The sequence below is a fragment of the Ranitomeya variabilis genome, chromosome 3, assembly GCF_051348905.1.
Source record: "Ranitomeya variabilis isolate aRanVar5 chromosome 3, aRanVar5.hap1, whole genome shotgun sequence".
Taxonomy (NCBI): Eukaryota; Metazoa; Chordata; class Amphibia; order Anura; family Dendrobatidae; genus Ranitomeya; species Ranitomeya variabilis.
Window position 1 is genome coordinate 153907304 of NC_135234.1, and position 22299 is coordinate 153929602.

The 22299-nt window shown below is 43.5% G+C and overlaps 1 protein-coding gene across 2 annotated transcripts in view; it reads left to right on the forward strand.

Moving 5' to 3' along the window:
• WWC3 (WWC family member 3) overlaps positions 1 to 22299 on the forward strand; it is a 187119-nt gene that overhangs the window by 52734 nt on the left and 112086 nt on the right. For both annotated transcript variants that reach the window (XR_013223763.1, XM_077294744.1), the window contains exon 2: positions 21854 to 21963. Coding sequence is in view for 1 of the 2 variants with exons in the window: in XM_077294744.1 (XP_077150859.1) it covers positions 21854 to 21963 (110 nt within the window). In the remaining variant the exon portion in view is untranslated. The remainder of the gene's footprint in view (positions 1 to 21853; positions 21964 to 22299) is intronic.

Consider the following 22299-nt stretch of genomic DNA (forward strand, 5'->3'; position numbering starts at 1 on the left):
TGCACCACGTCCTCACCAATCACACATAAACAATTCACTTTAAACACCTATTACATACACAGTCATAATACGAGGGACATACAGGGGATAAATGCCATCACACCTTGACCAGACTACATATTGTCAGCACATAGTGTCTGAATAATACTACATACAAAGGACAAATACCACCACACCATGACCAGACCACATATTACCACCACATAGTGACGGAATACTACAATACTGATCATTAATTAAAACCCCCCCACAATGCTAATATTACCATTAGTGCCATTATACACCTGAGCTCTGTACATAGTATACAGTATATAGTGTCAGTGTACAAGTGATACAGTGATCACCAGTGACATTATACACAGGAGCTCTGTATATAGTGTGACAGTCATTGGAAAAGTGCTGGAGGGGACATATGTTTAGCTGAGGCTAAAAGCTTCAGTGATGTGAAAACCCAGAAGTTTTCCTTCAGCACATGAAGTGTTGAAAGGGGTTAAATAGTAGTTTTTTGGAGGGCTGGGTTTTTGTGGATAACCAATGAGTGGGTGGGAGGTTGTCCACCTTATCTCCACCCTAGAGTGTGGTCTGGGGCTTAAATAGTCAGCCTGCAGAGGAAGTCAGTGTTCAGTAGGGCTGGAGAGAGGATCTCCAGTGCTTTGTGTCCTGCAGGGCTGTGGCGTCGATAAGCCAAACCTCCGACTCCTCAATTTCCATGACACCGACTCCATGATTCTGAATCCACAGCCCTGGTGTCCTAAGAAGGAAAAGCTGAATCATTGTATGGTTGTTATCCTGAGCTGGTGGATTCCCACAGATGCGAAGACTAGACCCCACTTTGTTTTGTTTTCTTGTTTGGCCCAAAGGGCTGTATTTTTTTTTTCACTTCATGTTGGTTTATGCCACCTGCACAATAAACCAACAGCAGATATAAAGAGTGAGCCGATCTACCACAATAGTGTCAGTGTACAGGTAATAGTGTTCACCAGTGTCATTATACACAGGATCTCAGTATATACTGTCAGTGTACAGGTAATACAGTGATCACCAGTGACACTATACACAGGAGCTCTGTACATAGTGTCTAGTGTCAGTGTACAGGTAACACACTGACTCACCGGTGAGTCACTCTAGTTGAAATTCTTCATCTTCGTTTTTATTCTTCATCCAGCGCAGACCACCATCACTTCTTCCAGCCAGGACTCGTCTCTGCCCAAAATAACACAATTATTTAGAGCACATTCCCCAATTTTTCCCCAACTTCTACACTACGCCAGATAAAAAAAAAAAAGCGAAAGTGCCATCCTGCACAATAACAGGCTCCCTCACTACAAACAGTATCCTCAAAAATAAAATACATCACAGCATTAATAATTAGTGATGGGCGAACCCAAACAGTAAAGGACTTACATGTTACTGTTCGGGTTTGGCACCCCGAATACCTGGTGCTTCTCGCTCTGTCATGTGCATATATATTGCATATTAGAATGCTGTATATGCAACCTTACCTCATATGGGACAAATATACATATTAGTAAATAAGAAAAATCAAAAGAACACATTAAAATATGATAAACACACAAAGACCTCCCAAAAGAACTTAGACAGGCCACAATGATTGTTAAGTTCAAAAAAATATAATTTATTTGTATCAAGAAGATAAAAAGCCTCAAGCTATTATACACAATCCAAACATGATGAAACAGTACCTCCGATCTAAAAGACAGATCCCGTGTAATTCATACACTGATACCTATATGTTAACAACTGTACAGTAAATATTTAAGCAGGCCAAAAAGTGGCTTTATGCCGTATAAATCAACACATTGGTAATCGATAATATGTATGAGAAAACCTAAAGGGAAACCTCATATAGAAAGTGCCAAGTGCATAGAGCCAAACAACCATGCATATAGGTCATCTATTTAGAGAGCTACAGGTAATGGCCACTTTTTGGCCTGATTAAATATTTACTGTACAGTTGTTAACATATAGGTATCAGTGTATGAATTACACAGGATCTGTATTTTAGATTGGAGGTACTGTTTCATCATGTTTGGATTGTGTATAATAGCTTGAGGCTCTTTATCTTCTTGATACATATAAATTATATTTTTTTGAACTTAATATTCATTGTGGCCTGTCTAAGTTCTTTTGGGAGGTCCTCATATGGGACAAGGCTGGTGACAGGTTCCCTTTAACATGATTTATCTGCAGGTAGAGTTTTCGGACATGATAAGTTCCCTTTAATAACCTGTACAGTGGGAAAAAAAGTATTTAGTCAGCCACCAATTGTGCAAGTTCTCCCACTTAAAAAGATGAGAGAGGCCTGTAATTGACATCATAGGTAGACCACAACTATGAGATTCAAAATGATAAAACAAATCCAGAAAATCACCTTGTCTGATTTGGCAAAATTTAGTTTGCAAATTATGGTGGAAAATAAGTATTTGATCACCTAAAATCGTGCAAGATTTCTGGCTTTCACAGACCTGTAACTTCTTCTTTAAGAGGCTCCTCTGTCATCCACTCATAACCTGTAGTAATGGCACCTGTTTTAACTTGTTATCAGTATAAAAGACACCTGTCCACAACCTCTGTCACACTCCAAACTCCACTATGGTGAAGACCAAAGATCTGTAAGAGAATTAGTTGGACTGCTATGTTTGCACACTGCCCTTATCCGACAATTATATCAGGCATATATGGCTTTTTACTGCTACTTTTTTCTTATAGTTATCTCTCTAAATCGTTATGTTGAGATGCAGCATACAATTTTAGATCTATGCTGTCTTTTGAAGTTGTTGCCCTATTTCCTACATTTTTACTCTCAAGCTGCCATTGATATTTAAATTCAAGTTAACACCTTGAGGAGAAACGTTTCTGCCAGCTCCGCGATATTCCATGCCTTATTAAATCGCTTCTATAGAAGTGAATAGAGGAACCTGTACAAATGTGCCATCACCTAGTCATCCTATATGTGAATGCAACTGTCATACCAGGCAGGTCATGGGACACCCATTCCCCACATAAGTGCAGGTCTAAAATATGGGAACTGTATCTATCAGACACATGTGACCTATTCTGTGGATTTGGCTTCTGCAGTATTAGCTTTTGTGGTCACGTGCCGTACGTTCAGCACATTATTTTCCCTTATTAGCAGCCGCACCCAATAAACCTGTGGTCGTTGTGGTGTCATGCACGTGAGCGTGGCTACAGTAGGTCTGCTTGTAACAGAGCATGTCTGAGAAATCCTGACTACACCTGTGTGGCTTTACCTGACGTTTTACGGTCTTACTGGCCTGGTACCATTACAATGCATATTTATGAAATCTAGCATTCAAAAGAGAATGTTGCAATTGGAAGATGATAATGAGAAAAGCTTAGATAACAAAAATGTATTTAGTGGGACGGCTCCTTTAGAAGGGAATTTCTCACCAGTTTTTTGCACTCTAATCTGAGAGCAACATAATGCAGAGACCAGACAATCCCTAGCCACACGACTAAAAACTCCACCTTGGACTTGGCTCCCTAAAAGACAGAAATGTAAACAGTGTTTGCCTAGCAAGAAAAATCCCTTTGCCGAAGAACAGGAACTCCTTAGCACTAATCCACTTAGAAGTATAGCCAGCAAGGAAGTGTAGTGAAGGGAGAATATATATAGCCCAACCCAGAATGTGATAGGGCAGCCAAATTGGGACAATGAAAAACACCTGAAGAGGAGCAAACCCAGAAAGGAAAAATAAAGGCAATAGGAAACATCAGCATAAGGACAGGGAAGAAAAGGGCAATATCTCAGCAGACAGGAGAACCGACCATGGAGCCAGAGGTTACTGGATCAAATCCCCAAACCAAGCCATAACAATAACCCCATCCTCACCAATTATTGCCAGGTTACTGCCTATGCACAGTGTACACAGAAAGGTATTAATTGGTGGTGTGGGCAGGCTTATACCGAGCTCAACATTCAGAGAACTGCAGCAGATAAAACAGATATTTTATCAAAATGACAGCAAGCAGCTCAGTAAATGCTTGAATTAGGATCTCTGCCTCAGACGGGGTAGAAAAATAGTCTGGTGATAGATTTACCTACCGTCCATCTACCATTTGCTATTAATAGTGGAGTTTTTGACAGAGGATCCATTCTGCCCCATCAGTGGCCTTTGCAGGTTAGGGGTGCAATTGCTGCTCTTGCTGCCCTTTTGCATATAGACGCACACCTACAAGTACACTATAGTGTGGTTATTGCTCACAAGTGCTCAGGGAATGTACAGAGAGATATCAACATCTGCGTAAGAACCATCCCCAAGAGTGAGAGGTTTTATTGTGATTTTATGTTAGAAGAGATATCTACAGATGTTTTACATTGGAGGAAATGCAAAGTTTAATTCTTTCAAATTTACTTCTGAGAAATATATGCCCCCACGCATTCCATCCACACTATCCCAAGAATTGAAAGTGATCATTCTGTGTAGTGTGAGGCTATGGAAACATGTGAAGTTCTTGATCCTGCCGTAATAGCCTTCTTAGCTCCATGATTTAATCACTGCAGACATTGTCTTGTTTTTATTGCACAGAGAGCAGAGGAGTCATACTTTCTAACACATTTTATGTGTAATATTTGGGAAATGCTGCTTCTCAACATTCTTTAAATTACACATTGAAATTATCTATGTATCAGATTACTAAGGGCCGTTATATTATAAAAACAAGGATGCAATGCAGTATGGTGCAGAAGCTACCATCAAAGTAGATCTGCAAGGTGTACAAATTGAAGATTGTCACTAAATGCAACAATTTAATATGATGGGTAACCTGTTACAGGGAATCAGTCAGTAAGATCAACCTTCCTAAGCCATCTTTATGGGCATGTAGGTCACAGGAAGCTCAATACAATGACAACAAAATATCTGTGATCCAATGTCTTATTCCAAAGAAATCAATGTTTTTCTTATATGTAAATGACTTAGGACTACGGACCGGACAATGATCAGCATGAGCATCCACCTCCAGAGATTATTGGCTGCTCTCCTGATCTCACTGCAGAGCTGTATGTAATTATAACTGACACATCTGCAGGTTCCCCTCAGCTTCACCTTCCATATGACAGGCAGACAAGGTTACAATATTGTTGTTGTAATACAGCAGAGCTGTGAGAGCTGCAGCTGCTAACGCGTTTGTGTGACAAAGTTCAGTTATATTGTTCTGTGTCTGTACCCGGACTTCACCAGGAAGTCTTTGTTAGGGTACCGTTACACAAAACGATTTACCAACGATCACGACCAGCGATACGACCTGGCCGTGATCGTTGGTAAGTCGTTGTGTGGTCGCTGGAGAGCTGTCACACAGACAGCTCTCCAGCGACCAACGATGCCGAAGTCCCCAGGTAACCAGGGTAAACATCGGGTTACTAAGCGCAGGGCCACGCTTAGTAACCCAATGTTTACCCTGGTTACCAGCGTAAACGTAAAATAAAAAAAACACATACTCACATTCCGGTGCCTGCGTCCGCTTCCCTGCACTCCTCCTGCATCCTGTGTAAGCGCCGGCCAAAGCAGAGCGGTGACATCACCGCTGTGCTGTGCTTTCACTTTACGGTCGGCACTTACAGTCAGTGCAGGGAAGCAGACGGCCAGGGACCTGACGGACACCGGAATGTAAGTATGTACTGTTTTTTTTTTTTTTTACATTTACGATGGTAACCAGGGTAAACATCGGGTTACTAAGCGCGGCCCTGCGCTTAGTAACCCGATGTTTACCCTGGTTACAAGCGAACGCATCGCTGGATCGGTGTCACACACACCGATGCAATGATGACAGCGGGAGATCCAGCGACGAAATAAAGTTTCAAACGATCTGCTATGATGTACGATTCTCAGCAGGGTCCCTGATCGCCGCTGCGTGTCAGACACAGCGATATCGTATGGATATCGCTGGAACGTCACGGATCGTGCTGTCGTAGCGATCAAAGTGCCAATGTGAGACGGTACCCTTACTGTTCAGGTTTGGCACCCTGAACATCAGCTGTTTCCCGGTCTTTCATCTGTGTGACAGTGTGAGAAACAGCGGCTCTGATCGGCGGTAAGTTAGTTACTGACGGTCAGAGAACTACGGTTCCCACGCTGTCAGATGACATTATGAGCCAGCAGCTGGGACCGGCAGTAAAAAGGCATCAGCTGATGAGAGAGTAATACGCTCAACAGTGGGAGCAGGCACTGCTGATGGTAGTATTCATCGCTCATGTGCTATAAATAAATAAATAAATGAAAAAAACCCTCTGCCATAAAACAACTGACATCAACCCCACAAATATTACCCCACTTGCCACCACCCCAGGGCAAGTGGGAAGAGTCGGGCAAAGTGGCTGAATTGACGCATCTAATAGATGCATCTTTTCTGGGGTGGCTACGAGCTGCTATTTTTCGGCTAGTGGGGCCAATGTCCATGGCCCTTTACCAGTCTGAGAATACCAGCCCCAGCTGTCTGCTTCAGCTTGGCTGGTTGTCAAAATGGGGGGGATCCCACTCTGTGTTTTTTTTTAATTATTTATTTAAATAATTAAACAGCATGGGACCCCTCCATTCTTGATAACCAGCCATGAGAAAGCTGGGGGTTGCAGATGACAGCTTGGCAAATAACGGATGTTTGGCCCCCCATTCATTTATTATTATTTATTGTTATAGCGCCATTTATTCCATGGCGCTTTACATGTGAGGAGGGGTATGCATAATAAAAACAAGTACAATATTCTTAAACTATACAAGTCATAACTGGTACAGGAGGAGAGAGGACCCTGCCCGCGAAGGCTCACAATCTACAAGGGATGGGTGAGAATACATTAGGTGAGGATAGAGCTGGTCATGCAGCGGTTTGGTTGATCGGTAGTTACTGCAGGTTGTAGGCTTGTCGGAAGAGGTGGGTCTTCAGGCTCTTTTTGAAGGTTTCGATGGTAGGCGAGAGTCTGATGTGTTGTGGTAGAGGGTTCCAGAGTAGGGGTGATACGCGAGAGAAATCTTGTATACGATTGTGGGAAGAGGAGATAAGAGGGGAGTAGAGAAGGAGATCTTGTGAGGATCGGAGGTTGCGTGTAGGTAAGTACCAGGAGACGAGGTCACAGATGTATGGAGGAGACAGTTTGTGGATGGCTTTGTATGTCATGGTTAGGGTTTTGTACTGGAGTCTCTGGGCAATGGGGAGCCAGTGAAGGATTGACAGAGGGGAGAGGCCGGGGAATAGCGGGGGGACAGGTGGATTAGTCGGGCAGCAGAGTTTAGAATAGATTGGAGGGGTGCGAGAGTGTTAGAGGGGAGGCCACAGAGCAGGAGGTTGCAGTAGTCAAGGCGAGAGATGATGAGGGCATGGACTAGGGTTTTTGCAGATTCTTGGTTGAGGAATGTACGGATTCGTAAAATATTTTTGAGTTGAAGTCGGCAGGAAGTGGAAAGGGCTTGGATATGTGGTTTGAAGGAGAGATCAGCATCAAGGATTACCCCGAGGCAGCGAGCTTGTGGGACTGGGGAGAGTGGGCAGCCATGCACTGTGCATGCATTTGAATGGGGTCTGAGTTTGGGTTTGGGTGCTGTTCTAGTACCCGAACCAAACTTTTTTTTTTTACATTTGCGGCCGAACCTGCTGGACCCGAACATCCACGGATTCACCCATCACTAACCAGGAGGGTTGATTTTCTGTTTGGATGTGCCAGGCAGTCTTTTGATATTTGTATAAATAGGCTCTTAAGGTACCGTCACACTAAACGATATCGCTAGCGATCCGTGACGTTGCAGCGTCCTCGCTAGCGATATCGTTTAGTTTGACACGCAGCAGCGATCAGGATCCTGCTGTGATGTCGCTGGTCGCTGAATAAAGTCCAGAACTTTATTTGGTCGTCCGATCGCCGTGTATCGTTGTGTTTGACACCAAAAGCAACGATACCAGCGATGTTTTACACTGGTAACCAGGGTAAACATCGGGTTACTAAGCGCAGGGCCGCGCTTAGTAACCCGATGTTTACCCTGGTTACCAGCGTAAAAGTAAAAAAAACAAACAGTACATGCTCACCTGCGCGTCCTCCAGCCTCTGCTTCCTGCTCTGACTGAGATCCGGCTCTAAAGTGAAAGTGAAAGCACAGCGGTGACGTCACCGCTGTGCTGTTAGGGCCGGAGCTCAGTCAGTGTCAGGAAGCGGACGCTGGGAGACGCGCAGGTGAGTATGTACTGTTTGTTTTTTTTACTTTTACGCTGGTAACCAGGGTAAACATCGGGTTACTAAGCGCGGCCCTGCGCTTAGCAACCCGATGTGTACCCTGGTTACCCGGGGACCTCGGCATCGTTGGTCGCTGGAGAGCGGTCTGTGTGACAGCTCTCCAGCGATCAAACAGCGACGCTGCAGCGATCGGCATCGTTGTCGCTATCGCTGCAGCGTCGCTTAATGTGACGGTACCCTTAGACTGAGCACGCCACCCCTCAGCCTCAGGCTTTCCCATATAAATGTAGGCATTAGCCAAAGAGAGGATTCACACTGGCAGGTTCCCAGTAACGAGAATCGCCTTATCATGGCTGCCGGGTAAACATGAATTGGCCAATTTATGTGCTAAGTGTTCTCAATTTTTCTAATTTTCTAGATTGAATTGTAGTAATGCAATTCAAATTTCATATATTTCATGTTTGCATGCTATTGCGCTACAGAGTGCTACTTTGTACAGACAAAGGCAGTATCTTATTTATTTAAAAATCTTCCCAGTTCATTGTTAAATAAATTTGTGACTGAGTATAATGTTGTATTTGCATGTAGCTAAAAAGTGGGGCCCTGAAATTGTTTACTGGTGGGCCCTTGGCACCCCAGTCCAACACTGCGCACCATTATCATTCATTGTTTTTAGATAATAGTTTATCATTGGGATCTGTCGTCTGCATGGTCACCACATCTGCTGTTATTCTTCTTGCTATGCAATAACTAATAATGGGTAAAGTTCTCTCAATTAACCACTTGCAATAAGAATCTTATAATAGCCGTGATAATAGCAGTGGAGGAAAAAAGATTTGGTTTTCTTCATGAGGCTGAGTTAATTTTTAGAGCCACAGAGTAAAATTTTAACTGTACCATGCTTACTGCTGTAGCTCTGTCACATTGCTATGTGCTGATGCTGTACATTTCACAAATGCTAAATCTCAGGAAACATGCATGGATAATCAAAATCACATTTTTTTTCTCTCTGTAGTTTTATAGTTAAAGGGTTAGATTTGCAGGTTTTGCTAATGTACAGAGAATAATCCAAATATATAGAATGTGAGTATTAGTAACCTGATTGACTAATATAGTTGTACCATTGATGGTGATGTAGTTGTTCCATCTGAAACCCAAGTGTAACACACAGGTGCTTGGATGCAGTGACACAGAAGCGCAGAGCAGGGGTTAACTATTATTTAATTGTTCAACAGCAATGAACTCCTCGCAGGGAGATAACCGGGGAAAAGGGATGCAAAATAAACTGTAAAACTAGACAGTCTTTTGTTATCAGATTCAACTTATCGTGGCTCCTCTGTCCGTCACTCTCTCGAGGTCTAACAGGTGATGGGTTGCCGGCGAAGGCTGGTGCAGCGTCTTCAGACATCCCCGCCCAACACACGGTCTCGTTTCTGGCGGCAGCAGGCGGTCACCTATTTTGCCCACTGAACCCCTAGTCAATTTAACTGTGGAGGAAAAGAGTGGAGCTCTCCGCAAGATTTCACTTGGCACGTGTCCCTCTGAGCAGCCGCCGTCACCTGAATGTCCGCATTGCAATGCTCTGTCCGGCGCACATCTCTCTGTGTTCCAGCTGATACCTGGATCTCTGTACTGCGATGCTCTGTCCGGTGCGCATCCCTTTGTGTTTCAGCCAATACCAGGACATCTGCACTGCGTTGCTCTGTCCGGCGCACGTCCCTTTGTGTTTCAGCCGATACCTGGACATCCGTACAGCGATGCTCTGCCCGGCGCACATCTCTCTGTGTTCCAGCTGATACCTGGATGTCCGTACTGCGATGCTCTGTCCGGCGCACATCTCTCTGTGTTCCAGCTGATACCTGGATGTCTGTACTGCGATGCTCTGCCCGGCGCACATCTCTCTGTGTTTCAGCCGATACCTGGATGTCTGTACTGCGATGCTCTGTCCAGTGCACATCTCTCTGTGTTCCAGCTGATACCTGGATGTCCGTACTGCGATGCTCTGTCCGGTGCACATCTCTCTGTGTTCCAGCTGATACCTGGATGTCCGTACTGCGATGCTCTGTCCGGTGCACATCTCTCTGTGTTCCAGCTGATACCTGGATGTCCGTACTGCGATGCTCTGTCCGGTGCACATCTCTCTGTGTTTCAGCCGATACCTGGATGTCTGTACTGCGATGCTCTGTCCGGTGCACATCTCTCTGTGTTCCAGCTGATACCTGGATGTCCGTACTGCGATGCTCTGTCCGGTGCGCGTCCCTCTGTGTTTCAGCCGATACCTGGATGTCTGTACTGCGATGCTCTTTCCGGTGCACATCTCTCTGTGTTCCAGCTGATACTTGGATGTCCGTACTGCGATGCTCTGTCCGGTGCACATCTCTCTGTGTTCCAGCTGATACCTGGATGTCCGTACTGCGATGCTCTGTCCGGTGCACATCTCTCTGTGTTTCAGCCGATACCTGGATGTCTGTACTGCGATGCTCTGCCCGGCGCACATCTCTCTGTGTTCCAGCTGATACCTGGATGTCTGTACTGCGATGCTCTGCCCGGCGCACATCTCTCTGTGTTCCAGCTGATACCTGGATGTCTGTACTGCGATGCTCTGTCCGGTGCGCGTCCCTCTGTGTTTCAGCCGATACCTGGATGTCTGTACTGCGATGCTCTTTCCGGTGCACATCTCTCTGTGTTCCAGCTGATACTTGGATGTCCGTACTGCGATGCTCTGTCCGGTGCACATCTCTCTGTGTTCCAGCTGATACCTGGACATCCGTACTGTGATGCTCTGTCCGGTGCACATCTCTCTGTGTTCCAGCTGATACCTGGATCTCTGTACTGCGATGCTCTGTCCGGTGCGCATCCCTTTGTGTTTCAGCCAATACCAGGACATCTGCACTGCGTTGCTCTGTCCGGCGCACGTCCCTTTGTGTTTCAGCCGATACCTGGACATCCGTACAGCGATGCTCTGTCCGGTGCGCGTCCCTTTTTGTTTCAGCCGATATCTGGACATTCGTACAGCGATGCTCTGCCCGGCGCACATCTCTCTGTGTTCCAGCCGATACCTGGATGTCTGTACTGCGATGCTCTGCCCGGCGCACATCTCTCTGTGTTCCAGCTGATACCTGGATGTCTGTACTGCGATGCTCTGCCCGGCGCACATCTCTCTGTGTTTCAGCCGATACCTGGATGTCTGTACTGCGATGCTCTGCCCGGCGCACATCTCTCTGTGTTCCAGCTGATACCTGGATGTCCGTACTGCGATGCTCTGTCCGGTGCACATCTCTCTGTATTCCAGCTGATACCTGGATGTCCGTACTGTGATGCTCTGTCCGGTGCACATCTCTCTGTGTTTCAGCCGATACCTGGATGTCTGTACTGCGATGCTCTGCCCGGCGCACATCTCTCTGTGTTTCAGCCGATACCTGGATGTCCGTACTGCGATGCTCTGTCCGGTGCACATCTCTCTGTGTTCCAGCTGATACCTGGATGTCCGTACTGCGATGCTCTGTCCAGTGCACATCTCTCTGTGTTCCAGCTGATACCTGGATGTCTGTACTGCGATGCTCTGCCCGGCGCACATCTCTCTGTGTTTCAGCCGATACCTGGATGTCTGTACTGCGATGCTCTGCCCGGCGCACATCTCTGTGTTTCAGCCGATACCTGGATGTCCGTACTGCGATGCTCTGTCCGGTGCACATCTCTCTGTGTTCCAGCTGATACCTGGATGTCCGTACTGCGATGCTCTGTCCAGTGCACATCTCTCTGTGTTCCAGCTGATACCTGGATGTCCGTACTGCGATGCTCTGTCCGGTGCACATCTCTCTGTGTTCCAGCTGATACCTGGATGTCCGTACTGCGATGCTCTGTCCGGTGCACATCTCTCTGTGTTCCAGCTGATACCTGGATGTCCGTACTGCGATGCTCTGTCCGGTGCGCGTCCCTCTGTGTTTCAGCCGATACCTGGATGTCTGTACTGCGATGCTCTTTCCGGTGCACATCTCTCTGTGTTCCAGCTGATACTTGGATGTCCGTACTGCGATTCTCTGTCCGGTGCACATCTCTCTGTGTTCCAGCCGATACCTGGATGTCTGTACTGCGATGCTCTGCCCGGCGCACATCTCTGTGTTCCAGCCGCTATCTGGACATCCGGACTGCGATGCTCTGTCCGGTGCACGTCCCTCTGCACACCCGCTGATATGGGTGAGACTCTAAGCCGCTCTGAATCTGTGCGCTGCAGCCTATCTCACTCCTCGCTTCAGCCGCGGTTCGCACCTGCTCAGCGCGCTGGCGGGAAGCCCGCTTCAGTTACCGCATAACCCTTTTTAACCCACTCACTCTGGCTATGCCCCCTTCATTCAGGTTACCAGATCGCTCCGTCTGCAATCTCATTCCCTCCAGCAACAGAAGGTTCGGCCCCAGCAGTTCCGGACCCGGCGCATCAACAGCACTTGCAGCCCGGTCCTCTCTTCTACACAAGCAAACTGCTGATTTTGTCAGGGTAAACCAAGTCCTGCCATTCTGTTATAAGCAAAATGTGGTGTAAAAATGTTAATGTGAAGAAGATTTGAGTAGAAGATGTTATGGCTATGGTCATCCACATTCCCTAATATCACATTGTTGTGTGTATGGATAAAGCTGGTCTAAATGAGATAATGTCTTTAAATTTTGCAGACAATAGAAAAGGGGCCAATATATTTTGTTTCAAAAACTCTATTAGAAAAACTTTAGTCTAAAGGGAATCTGTCAGCAGGTTTTTGCAGTGTAGTCTGAAGATAGCATGAGGTAGGGGCTGAGATACAGATTTCAAGGATGTATCACTTATTAGGCTGTGTGTTGTTGTTTCACTACAACGAGTGTTTTATCAGCAGGACAATATCACTGTCCTGATTAACTTCCTCATGCCAAGTGGTCTGACCACGCCCCCTCTTCTAATAAGCAGCTCACTGTCAATAGACAACATACACAGAATGCTGCAAATCGAGGGTGTGGGTGAGGGCAGCCTACTGAGCTCTGCTATATGTAGAAACTCTGATGAGATTCCCTTTATAGAAGAACTGGGATATCCTGACTCAATTAGCCAAAGCTTAGAGCAGCCAAAAAAAGGTCTCTCTTTGGAGGATGTGCCATGACCATATATTACACAGGCAGCCCATCAAGGTCAATAGAAACTGTGTAGTACTCAGTTTCCTCTATGGTGGCGCTATAGAGATTTTTTTATCCTATAGATAGAATAACTTTTTTTTAATAATTCTTTAAAGTATCTAAGTTATTTTAAATAGAGACAAAGACAAGACAAATGCAAAACATATGTTTTCTACTAATGACGTAGCGCAAGAAAATATATTTATGTTAAGAAACTTTTTTTTTTTAATGTTCTCTTGAAAAAATAATATAAAATGTATGCAATGGAATCCAGGAACTCATGTCTAGACTTTATTTGCCCAATGGTAAATACAGTAAAAGCAGCAGCTGTTACACCTCATAAATATCGACATTGATTTTATACCTTCAGACCGGAATAAAATGCGCAAGGTGACAACCCTGTGTTGGTTTTCTTTCCATAAGCCGATTTACTAAGGTGTGGGATCCTGTCCGGGTTCAGTGGGTGGCCTCATGTGAACTCCAGCGTCTAAATGGCTGGGATTGCCTGTCACTTGGCCCAGTATGTACTGTATATACAGGGTTTAGTGGATGTTATAATCTTCTCAATGTTTCATTCTTTGTCCTGTGGAACTGCAGAAATGTAAAACATGGTCCAAGCAGAATTCCTTTTAGTCTGGCGTGTTAGACTCAGAATTACTTGATAAAGCAGAACTTGCACTTTAAACTTAATTTCAAAGGGCTCATTGTCTCGATGAGGGGTCTGCAGTAGAAAAGGCCAATGTTAAAGGGTTTTTTCAATCCTTGATTTTATTTTCTTAAAACATGCAGGAGACTTAAAATGGAAAACAAAGCAAACTTGCCTAACCGATCCCCGACATTCCTCCTATAACACATCCTGGGTCCCCCTCCTGTCACCATTGAGGTTCATGTGACCACTACAGCCGATGGTGATATTGTGTCACCACTGTGACCAGTGATTGGAAGCAGAGGTCATATGTCTGTATGGCAGGAACAGGATGTACGGTCGGGAGGAAATCTTTCCATTGTGTAACTAATTATATCGGTTTAATTAATTTGTGACTGTACAGCTTCAAGTACAGAGTGTCACATAAGTGTCTACATTATATAACTGTGCCATTACGCTCTGTGAAAATTTGATTTATTGCACAATCACTGGTGCTTACACGTCACTGAGTCACAGGAAATACTGTCAAAAGTTTCCTCTTGTTCTGTGATATAAAGAATTAAAATGAAGGATTCCTGAAAATCCCTTCCATCTAAATTGTATTTATAGGTATATTCTTGGAGTTATGGTGAAACCACCAAACTTGGCCATCAACTTTGAACTCCTGCCTCTGTGGTCAAAGAGTACTGGCAACCATTAAAGAGGATTCCAAAAAAAGAATGTAGCCTGTTGACCTGTCCCACACCCTGCTTAGGTCAATGGCTTATTAAATTGGGTAATTGTTTGCCCAACCTTCAACGAAGGTGGGTAGAGAAGGCCTCCATTATCTTACAGTGGACTTCTAAGTTCTGTCATATCATTTCCGGCATCCACCAGCAAAATCAACTCATCAGGGATCAGGTCATGAGGAGAATCATTTATTCTGAAAGGAATGGTCTCTGATGAGACGGCCATCTTAATAAAGCAATGACCATGATTATGATGCCCATATGTTCTAACAGAGCACATGGGAAAGGTTTCTTCTAAGGGGACAACCAGAGGAAGCATTTCCAAAACTTGGTAGATCTTGGACTTCGCCGAGTTACATTTCTGCATATCGTGTTTCTTGCTGTAAGAGATTTTCTTTCTTTGAGGATTGTTCATATCTGCAAGAAGGAAGTCTGCAAATAATTTACTGAAGCAATGTGCACAGAAGCAATGTGCACATTCCTTAACTTTTCACCCAAAACTATGTTAGGCTTTAACGTAATTATATGCATCGTTATGCCATTACTGACCTTGTTTGACCTTGTGTCATTTTGCCTTTAGGAATAAAGGGGGAAATATGAAAAAGTTCATTGGAGCAAAAGAATCCACGATAGTTATGTGGTGAAGTGTTTATGGAATGACAGGCCGGGGAATGTTACCTTTTGGTTTCGTGAAAGGACATTACTGACATAACCACATACCTTCGTAAATAATTCATAGTATATTCGAAGGAAAGGAGAAAGTCTAGTTTTACCAGTTCATGAGTAACAGCCTTATTATACTTAATGAAATATTCATGCACATTCTTGGCATTGTTACTTAACAACTCTACATAATTGCTGTGTACACAAAGCCATTTTGATGTATATTTATAATTTACATGTTTTTCCTGAAAGTTGTCCCATCTGGAACATTTATGGCATATCAACAGGAAACAGAGTGAATGTCCTCTTCATGCATCTGTCTCGAGAACGTGACCTGGTTGTGTGCAGCCAGGAATGGAAAGGTGGCCGACCCTGCATTGATCACGCTGTACATTAGTATATTGTTTAAAAAAGATCCTTGCCAATTTATGGAACTCCGAGAACAGAAAGAGCTTGGACGTGATAGCTACCTCTCCACCCCTGGCTGTGCACCCATTCACACAATAGAGGTTTTAATGATAAATCGGACCCACAGCTATCATGTGGCTAAGCCACAGATATCTAAGATGGGAAAAATGTGTTAAATTTGGCCCATATTTGGGCTATACATGTGTCACAAAATGTTTGCGCAGAAATTGGCAATCTCTTTATCTCAGAAAGCTGCCATATAGGGAACAATAAATTGCCACCATTTAGTGGGACATTTTATCATCTCTTTAAAGTGCTGTGTACAGAGAACTTTCATATTGAAAAAGAGAGGGTACAAGCTACTAGTCTGCGAGAAAGAGGCCTCTTTCCCCTAAGGATCTACATTATAAATACATTTCATTGTACTACGGATTTCCTAAAATAAATAAGCATAACTGTAATTGCACATTAAAGGGATGTTTCTATCTTATAACTTACAAAATATGTATAGTAGATCGAGTTCCCACCAAGGTACCTGCATCGTTCTCGTATACAGGACCTCGTTGCGTGCTGCTTTCACTGGAGAGATGGTCAGAACTGTCATCCAACGGAGGAGATTCCAACCACCTCTTCACTGACAGCAGTGTGCATCAGGGCTCTGCTCCCATTCTTAAAAAATTATCATCATCATCATCATCAAGAATGGTTAATATTGCAAAGTACGTGTAAAAATAAGCAATGTTCCAATTTACATGTTTGCTAAAAATCCTGTCCTGTGTTTAATTTTATCATTTACCGCCCTTTGCCTGGGCTTCCTGTCTCTTTCTCAAGGATTGTAGCGCTTACAAGCTCTTTGCCATAGACTTTGTAAGTGCTGCTCTAAAGCTGGTAGGATCGCTGGATCGAGCCAGCCTCAGTACGTTCTTCCAATGTTACAGAGGCAAAGTTGCCTTTTCCAGAAGCATCAGATTATAACGCGGATCCAAATTGTGCTTCATCCCTGGGAAGCAAGAGGCTGGGGTGACAAGATAAGAAAACACCTTCTAGATAGGTGCAGGTAGCATTGGTGAGACTCACATCTACTGTATATTTATGCAGGCTCGGACTGGCCCATAAGGTAACAGGGGAAACGCCCGGTGGGGGCCTGTGCAGATCTGGGCCCCCAACACCACTATATGGGCAGTACTTGGCATAATTCACTTGATTCGCTCTGTACAGAAAAAAAAGCACCATCTCATCATTCATTAACCAAACTACACAGTTTATTATTATATAGAGATATAGGTACATTTGTGAATGAGGGTAGTGTAATAATTGTATGAGGTGAAAAATGCCCCCCCAGTCAGTGTTACTGCTGGACCCTTGGCAACCCAGTCCGACCCTGTGTTTATGGCATATCGAGCCAATTTGTTACAAATGTACAAGATAATAATAATTTTATTTATATAGCGCCAACATATTCCGCAGCGCTTTACAAATTATAGAGGGGACTTGTACAGACAATAGACATTACAGCATAACAGAAATCACAGTTCAAAATAGATACCAGGAGGAATGAGGGCCCTGCTCGCAAGCTTACAAACTATGAGGAAAAGGGGAGACACGAGAGGTGGATGGTAACAATTGCTTTAGTTATTCGGACCAGCCATAGTGTAAGGCTCGGGTGTTCATGTAAAGCTACATGAACCAGTTAACAGCCTAAGTATGTAGCAGTACAGACACAGAGTGCTATTAACTGCATAAAGTGTATGAGAACATAATGCGAGGAACCTGATTATGTTTTTTTTTTTTTTGAATGGGCCACACAGGGATCGTTAGGTTAATGATTTGAGGCGGTAGGCCAGTCTGAACAAATGAGTTTTTAGGGCACGCTTAAAACTCTGGTGATTGGGGATTAATCGTATTAACCTGGGTAGTGCATTCCAAAGAATCGGCGCAGCACGTGTAAAGTCTTGGAGACGGGAGTGGGAGGTTCTGATTATTGAGGATGCTAACCTGAGGTCATTAGCGGAGCGGAGGGCATGGGTAGGGTGGTAGACTGAGACCAGAGAGGAGATGTAGGGTGGTGCTGAGCCATGGAGTGCTTTGTGGATGAGGGTAGTAGTTTTGTACTGGATTCTGGAGTGGATGGGTAGCCAGTGTAATGACTGGCACAAGGTAGAGGCATCGGTGTAACGATTGGTGAGGAATATGATTCTGGCTGCAGCATTCAGGACAGATTGGAGCGGGGAGAGTTTGGTAAGAGGGAGGCCGATTAGTAGAGTTACAATAGTCCAGACGAGAATGAATAAGTGAAACAAGATGGGAATACCCCTGGAAGAAATGGCTTTATGTTTTGGCTGTTGCATAGCAAGTGCCCCTTTGCCTGTAGTGGCCACTGGTTCATTTCTGTGCTCTTATGTAGATCTGTTTGAGTAGCGCACGTTTCTCTAGAAATCTCGGCAGTACACCAAAAATTCTGTTACTGGAAATCAGCATTCTAAGTACATTGCTATTTAGCTCAGTAGTAATTTAATTAGAATATAGTCACATGTCAAGTAACAGAAATCTTTGAACAATTCCAAAGGGATCTTTGGCTTGTTTACTTATCTTTGGTTTTCAGGAGCGCATGCTCTGCTGCCTCCTGACATGAGGGAGGGCATTGCGATTTTGAATGATTGACAGTTTGCACCAGCGACATTGTTTAACTGCTGGTCAACGATGTGCATTGTGCGCTGCTGCAATCAGAGACGGCTTTGCTTCTGTAGCATTGGAGGAGATCTGATTGGTTGTAGCTTTAGAAGAATACTTGCAAGCTCTATAATGAAGAGCTTGCTAACACTGCGCTCATTGCACAGGAAATCAGCTACCGCAGTACAAAATGAACATCCTTCTGTTCTTGAGAACGTAGTTGGCACGTATTGCAGTATTTCAACTGAATTTCCATTTTAGAAGTTCTAGAAGTTTAAGTGTTTATTACACTCGTCAATATTGAATTTTCAACACCAAGAATGTTGTGGAATGATGGAAATCACCAGATCTTGATAATATGTATTGATTATGAGCAGCATGCGCATAAGTCCCCACACTCGCACACCTTGGAATGCTTTTAATTAGGTTATTAATGGAGGTCTTGGGAATGTTGTTCCAAGAAATGTGCTTGAATGCTAAATCATCAAGATCTGCTGCTGGCAGGTCCCTTTGCAATTGCCTTCCAATTGTAGTCTTAAGTTGTTCTCGAGGTGAGACATGTCCAAAGATGCTGAAAGTCATGGTTTAAGCCAAGTAGGTTGCTCGCAGTTGCACTAGCAACAAGCGACCTGGCGTAAGCTTGTTGAAAAAAGGCTCATTGGACATTTTGGAGAAATGGATGGTCGTACCACTGGTTCCATGATTAAATCAATGTAACGGTGTATGACAACTAGAGAGAGCTGGAGCCTGAAGACCTCTACATGTTGTTGCCAATGTAGTCTCCAGATGGGTCTCTGGCTATCATTGCCTCCAAGGCACAAGCAGTCCTCATTGCTCAACATAATAGACCTTTATATTAACCTCCATTGACGTCTTGCTCTCTACCGTGATAGCCATTGAGAGCAGTGGTGTGAGGTCAGTGGAACACCTGTAGTTGGGCATCTGACTCGTAGGACAATGGATGATGCATGCATTAGAATTGGTATGTGACATACAATTTGACTTATACAGAATGAATCAGTTGTAGAACCAGTGATGCGGCCATTTGTCCAAAGTAACCCAGAAGCCATTTTTTAATAGGGCAACACTCAGCTGTATGTTGCCTGTGCTACAGTGAGCAGCCTGTGAATCCTAAACATGCCACCGTGGCCTGCAGCACCTGTGGACTTGTGTCCCATCAAGCACATCTGGCACATCATTGGTCAGCAATTGCAAAGAGACCTGCCAGCAGCGGATCTTGATGATTTGCATGCCCAAGTGACTTCGGCATGGCAAAACATTCCTCAGACAACCAATAATAATCTCATTGATAGCAACCAAGGTGGCTGACGCTCATACTCGATACTGAATAAATTGAAATGTTTTGATTTTTTTTTCTCCATCTTTCATCATTTGGATATCAATAACATGTTTATCGATCATGTGATTTCCATAATTCCATGACTTTTCCATCTTGGTGTTGCAAATTCAATGTTAAGGGGTATATTTTTAACATTGCTTTACATGTATTGATTTTACCTTATTATCTTAACTATGTAAAGTGTAAAAAAAAATAAGCAACTGCAATATAAGCACCATTTCACAATATCGCTGTGTATCATTGCTCATTCGACTTTGCTTCTGTTGCTATTGAATGTGAGAATTCTCAGCTCCGTCAGATGTTTAGGGCAGGGGTCAGTTCTCTACTTCTTGTATTTTTAAGAGCCTGGGAATATACATGTGGGCTCTGAGTGACAAAACTGAGACATAGCTCGGAATACATAAAGCCATTTTATCTAATTTTACAAACAGCTGTTAATTAGTTTGTTTTGCCAAACTTCCAAATCACATCCTAGAAATAGCTAACGAAGCGAAGCATTTTACGCCAGGTCTATTTATGTGGTTACGTCTGCACAATAAATCGTGCTCTTTAATCTCATAATAAAACTGAAGATGTAAAAATAGCAATCATCCGAGGAAGTGGCATGTGGCCTCCGCGCGCGTTACAAGAAGTTGGATTCTAAACATAAACAGTCAGTGGAATGTCGCATTCTGCAGAGCAGAACTTTTATTTTTAGGACTCGGGTTCTGTATTTTACTATCTACTATATATTATACTATCCATATTTGTACGCATGAAGTCATCGTCCTTTTATGTTCCTCACTTTTATTATTTTATGTTTAAAAATATAGAACTAAACTGTTTTGGTAAGGCTCTCGACAAATATTTGGCCATGCAGTTGTGGGGAATGTTAAAAAAAAATAAATTAATTAATTAAAAAAAAAGATACCAAACACTTGGGATGATCATGCACATCATTGTCATTTTTTCAAAGCATGATAAAAAAAAAACACTTTGATGTCAAAGACCACGTTCACACGTTCAGTATTTGGTCAGTATTTTACATCAGTATTTGAAGCCAAAACCAAAAGAAGAACAATCAGAAGAAAAGTATAATAGAAACTCGTCACCACTTCTGTATTCATCACCCACTCCTGGTTTGGGCTTATAAATACTGATGTAAAATACTGAACATGTGAACAAGGCCTTAATGTTTTCAAATTTCACAACTATCACATTTTTTGTAACATAAGCTTACCAGGGATGGCTTAATGTGAAGGCTGTTAATTGTATTACTTTGGTCTTATACTTATAGGTTTTTAAAGGGGGGATGTCGGAAGGAGCATCCCCTGCCCAAATATCTTATTAGGCTATATGAATGTCAAAGAGATGAGTCCCACACTCTATCATCACTGTCAGTTCTGTAGCCAATGGTAAAGCTACTTCGCGGTCTTCTCACTGAGCATTTAAACCTGTTAGTACTGAGTGCTCCGATTTATTTCATTAATTTAAAATTCTGATTCAGAACATAGGGGGAATTGTATTAAATGGAGCGAGAGCCCTAAGTATTAATAGTGTTATGTGCATTGGACAAGAAGAAAATCCCAGATTAAATTTCACCCAATAGCTGAGTGATGCCAGAGAAGAGGGCATCATTTTGGCAATTTATGTAAAGCTCAGCAACATTTATATTTATTTTTCTCACTTTATATAGCGCCATTAATTCTGCAGCGCTTTACAGACATTATCATCGCTTTGAACCCAGGACTCTTGTGCTGCAGGGCTGCTGTGCTAACCACTGAGCCACCGTGCTGGACGTCATAGAGAGAATTCTCCTCCAAGAGCTTGGACCAACAGGTGGACCCATCTTCCCCCCGACATCATCTGTTTTGGGGAGAGTCAGCTTCACCAAAAATTAGCTAATTTGGCCGACTTACTTTAATTTGTATTGGCCAGTAGAATAAAGCATCATATTCATCTCTGTAGATTACACCTTTTAACTAACTTGTTATGTTATTGGTAGGCAGAATTTGTAACCTAATGTGAATGGATCCAACAAATCTCTTTTCTTGTTCTTTTCAGGATAACAAAGCCTTTAACATTTGCAGACTGTGTTGGGAATGAACTGCCTTTAGGATGGGAATTGGTTTACGATCAGCAAATTGGGGTTTATTATATGGACCATATAAACCGTAAGTTTCTTGTCCTAATATTAGGAATATTAGAAACATATTAGGTTCTTTCCTTTCGGGCTCCTGGCCACAGATGTTAAACCTATGAATAGATCTCAATTAACTGTATAGATGGATGTTATACTGCATTGTTCTAAAAAGACCTTCAAAACAGAATTTTTAAAGGGGTAGAATTTTTTTTTTAAATGTTTAAATCTCTAAATACCTTTAATTAGCTTAATCGTATTGGTTTTCTTTAGGGAAGTAAACACTCATACAATACAATGGCTGCTCTGACCTGGAAATGACTTGTCAGTACATGGTATAGATTATCTCCAGAGATTCCTACTGCACATG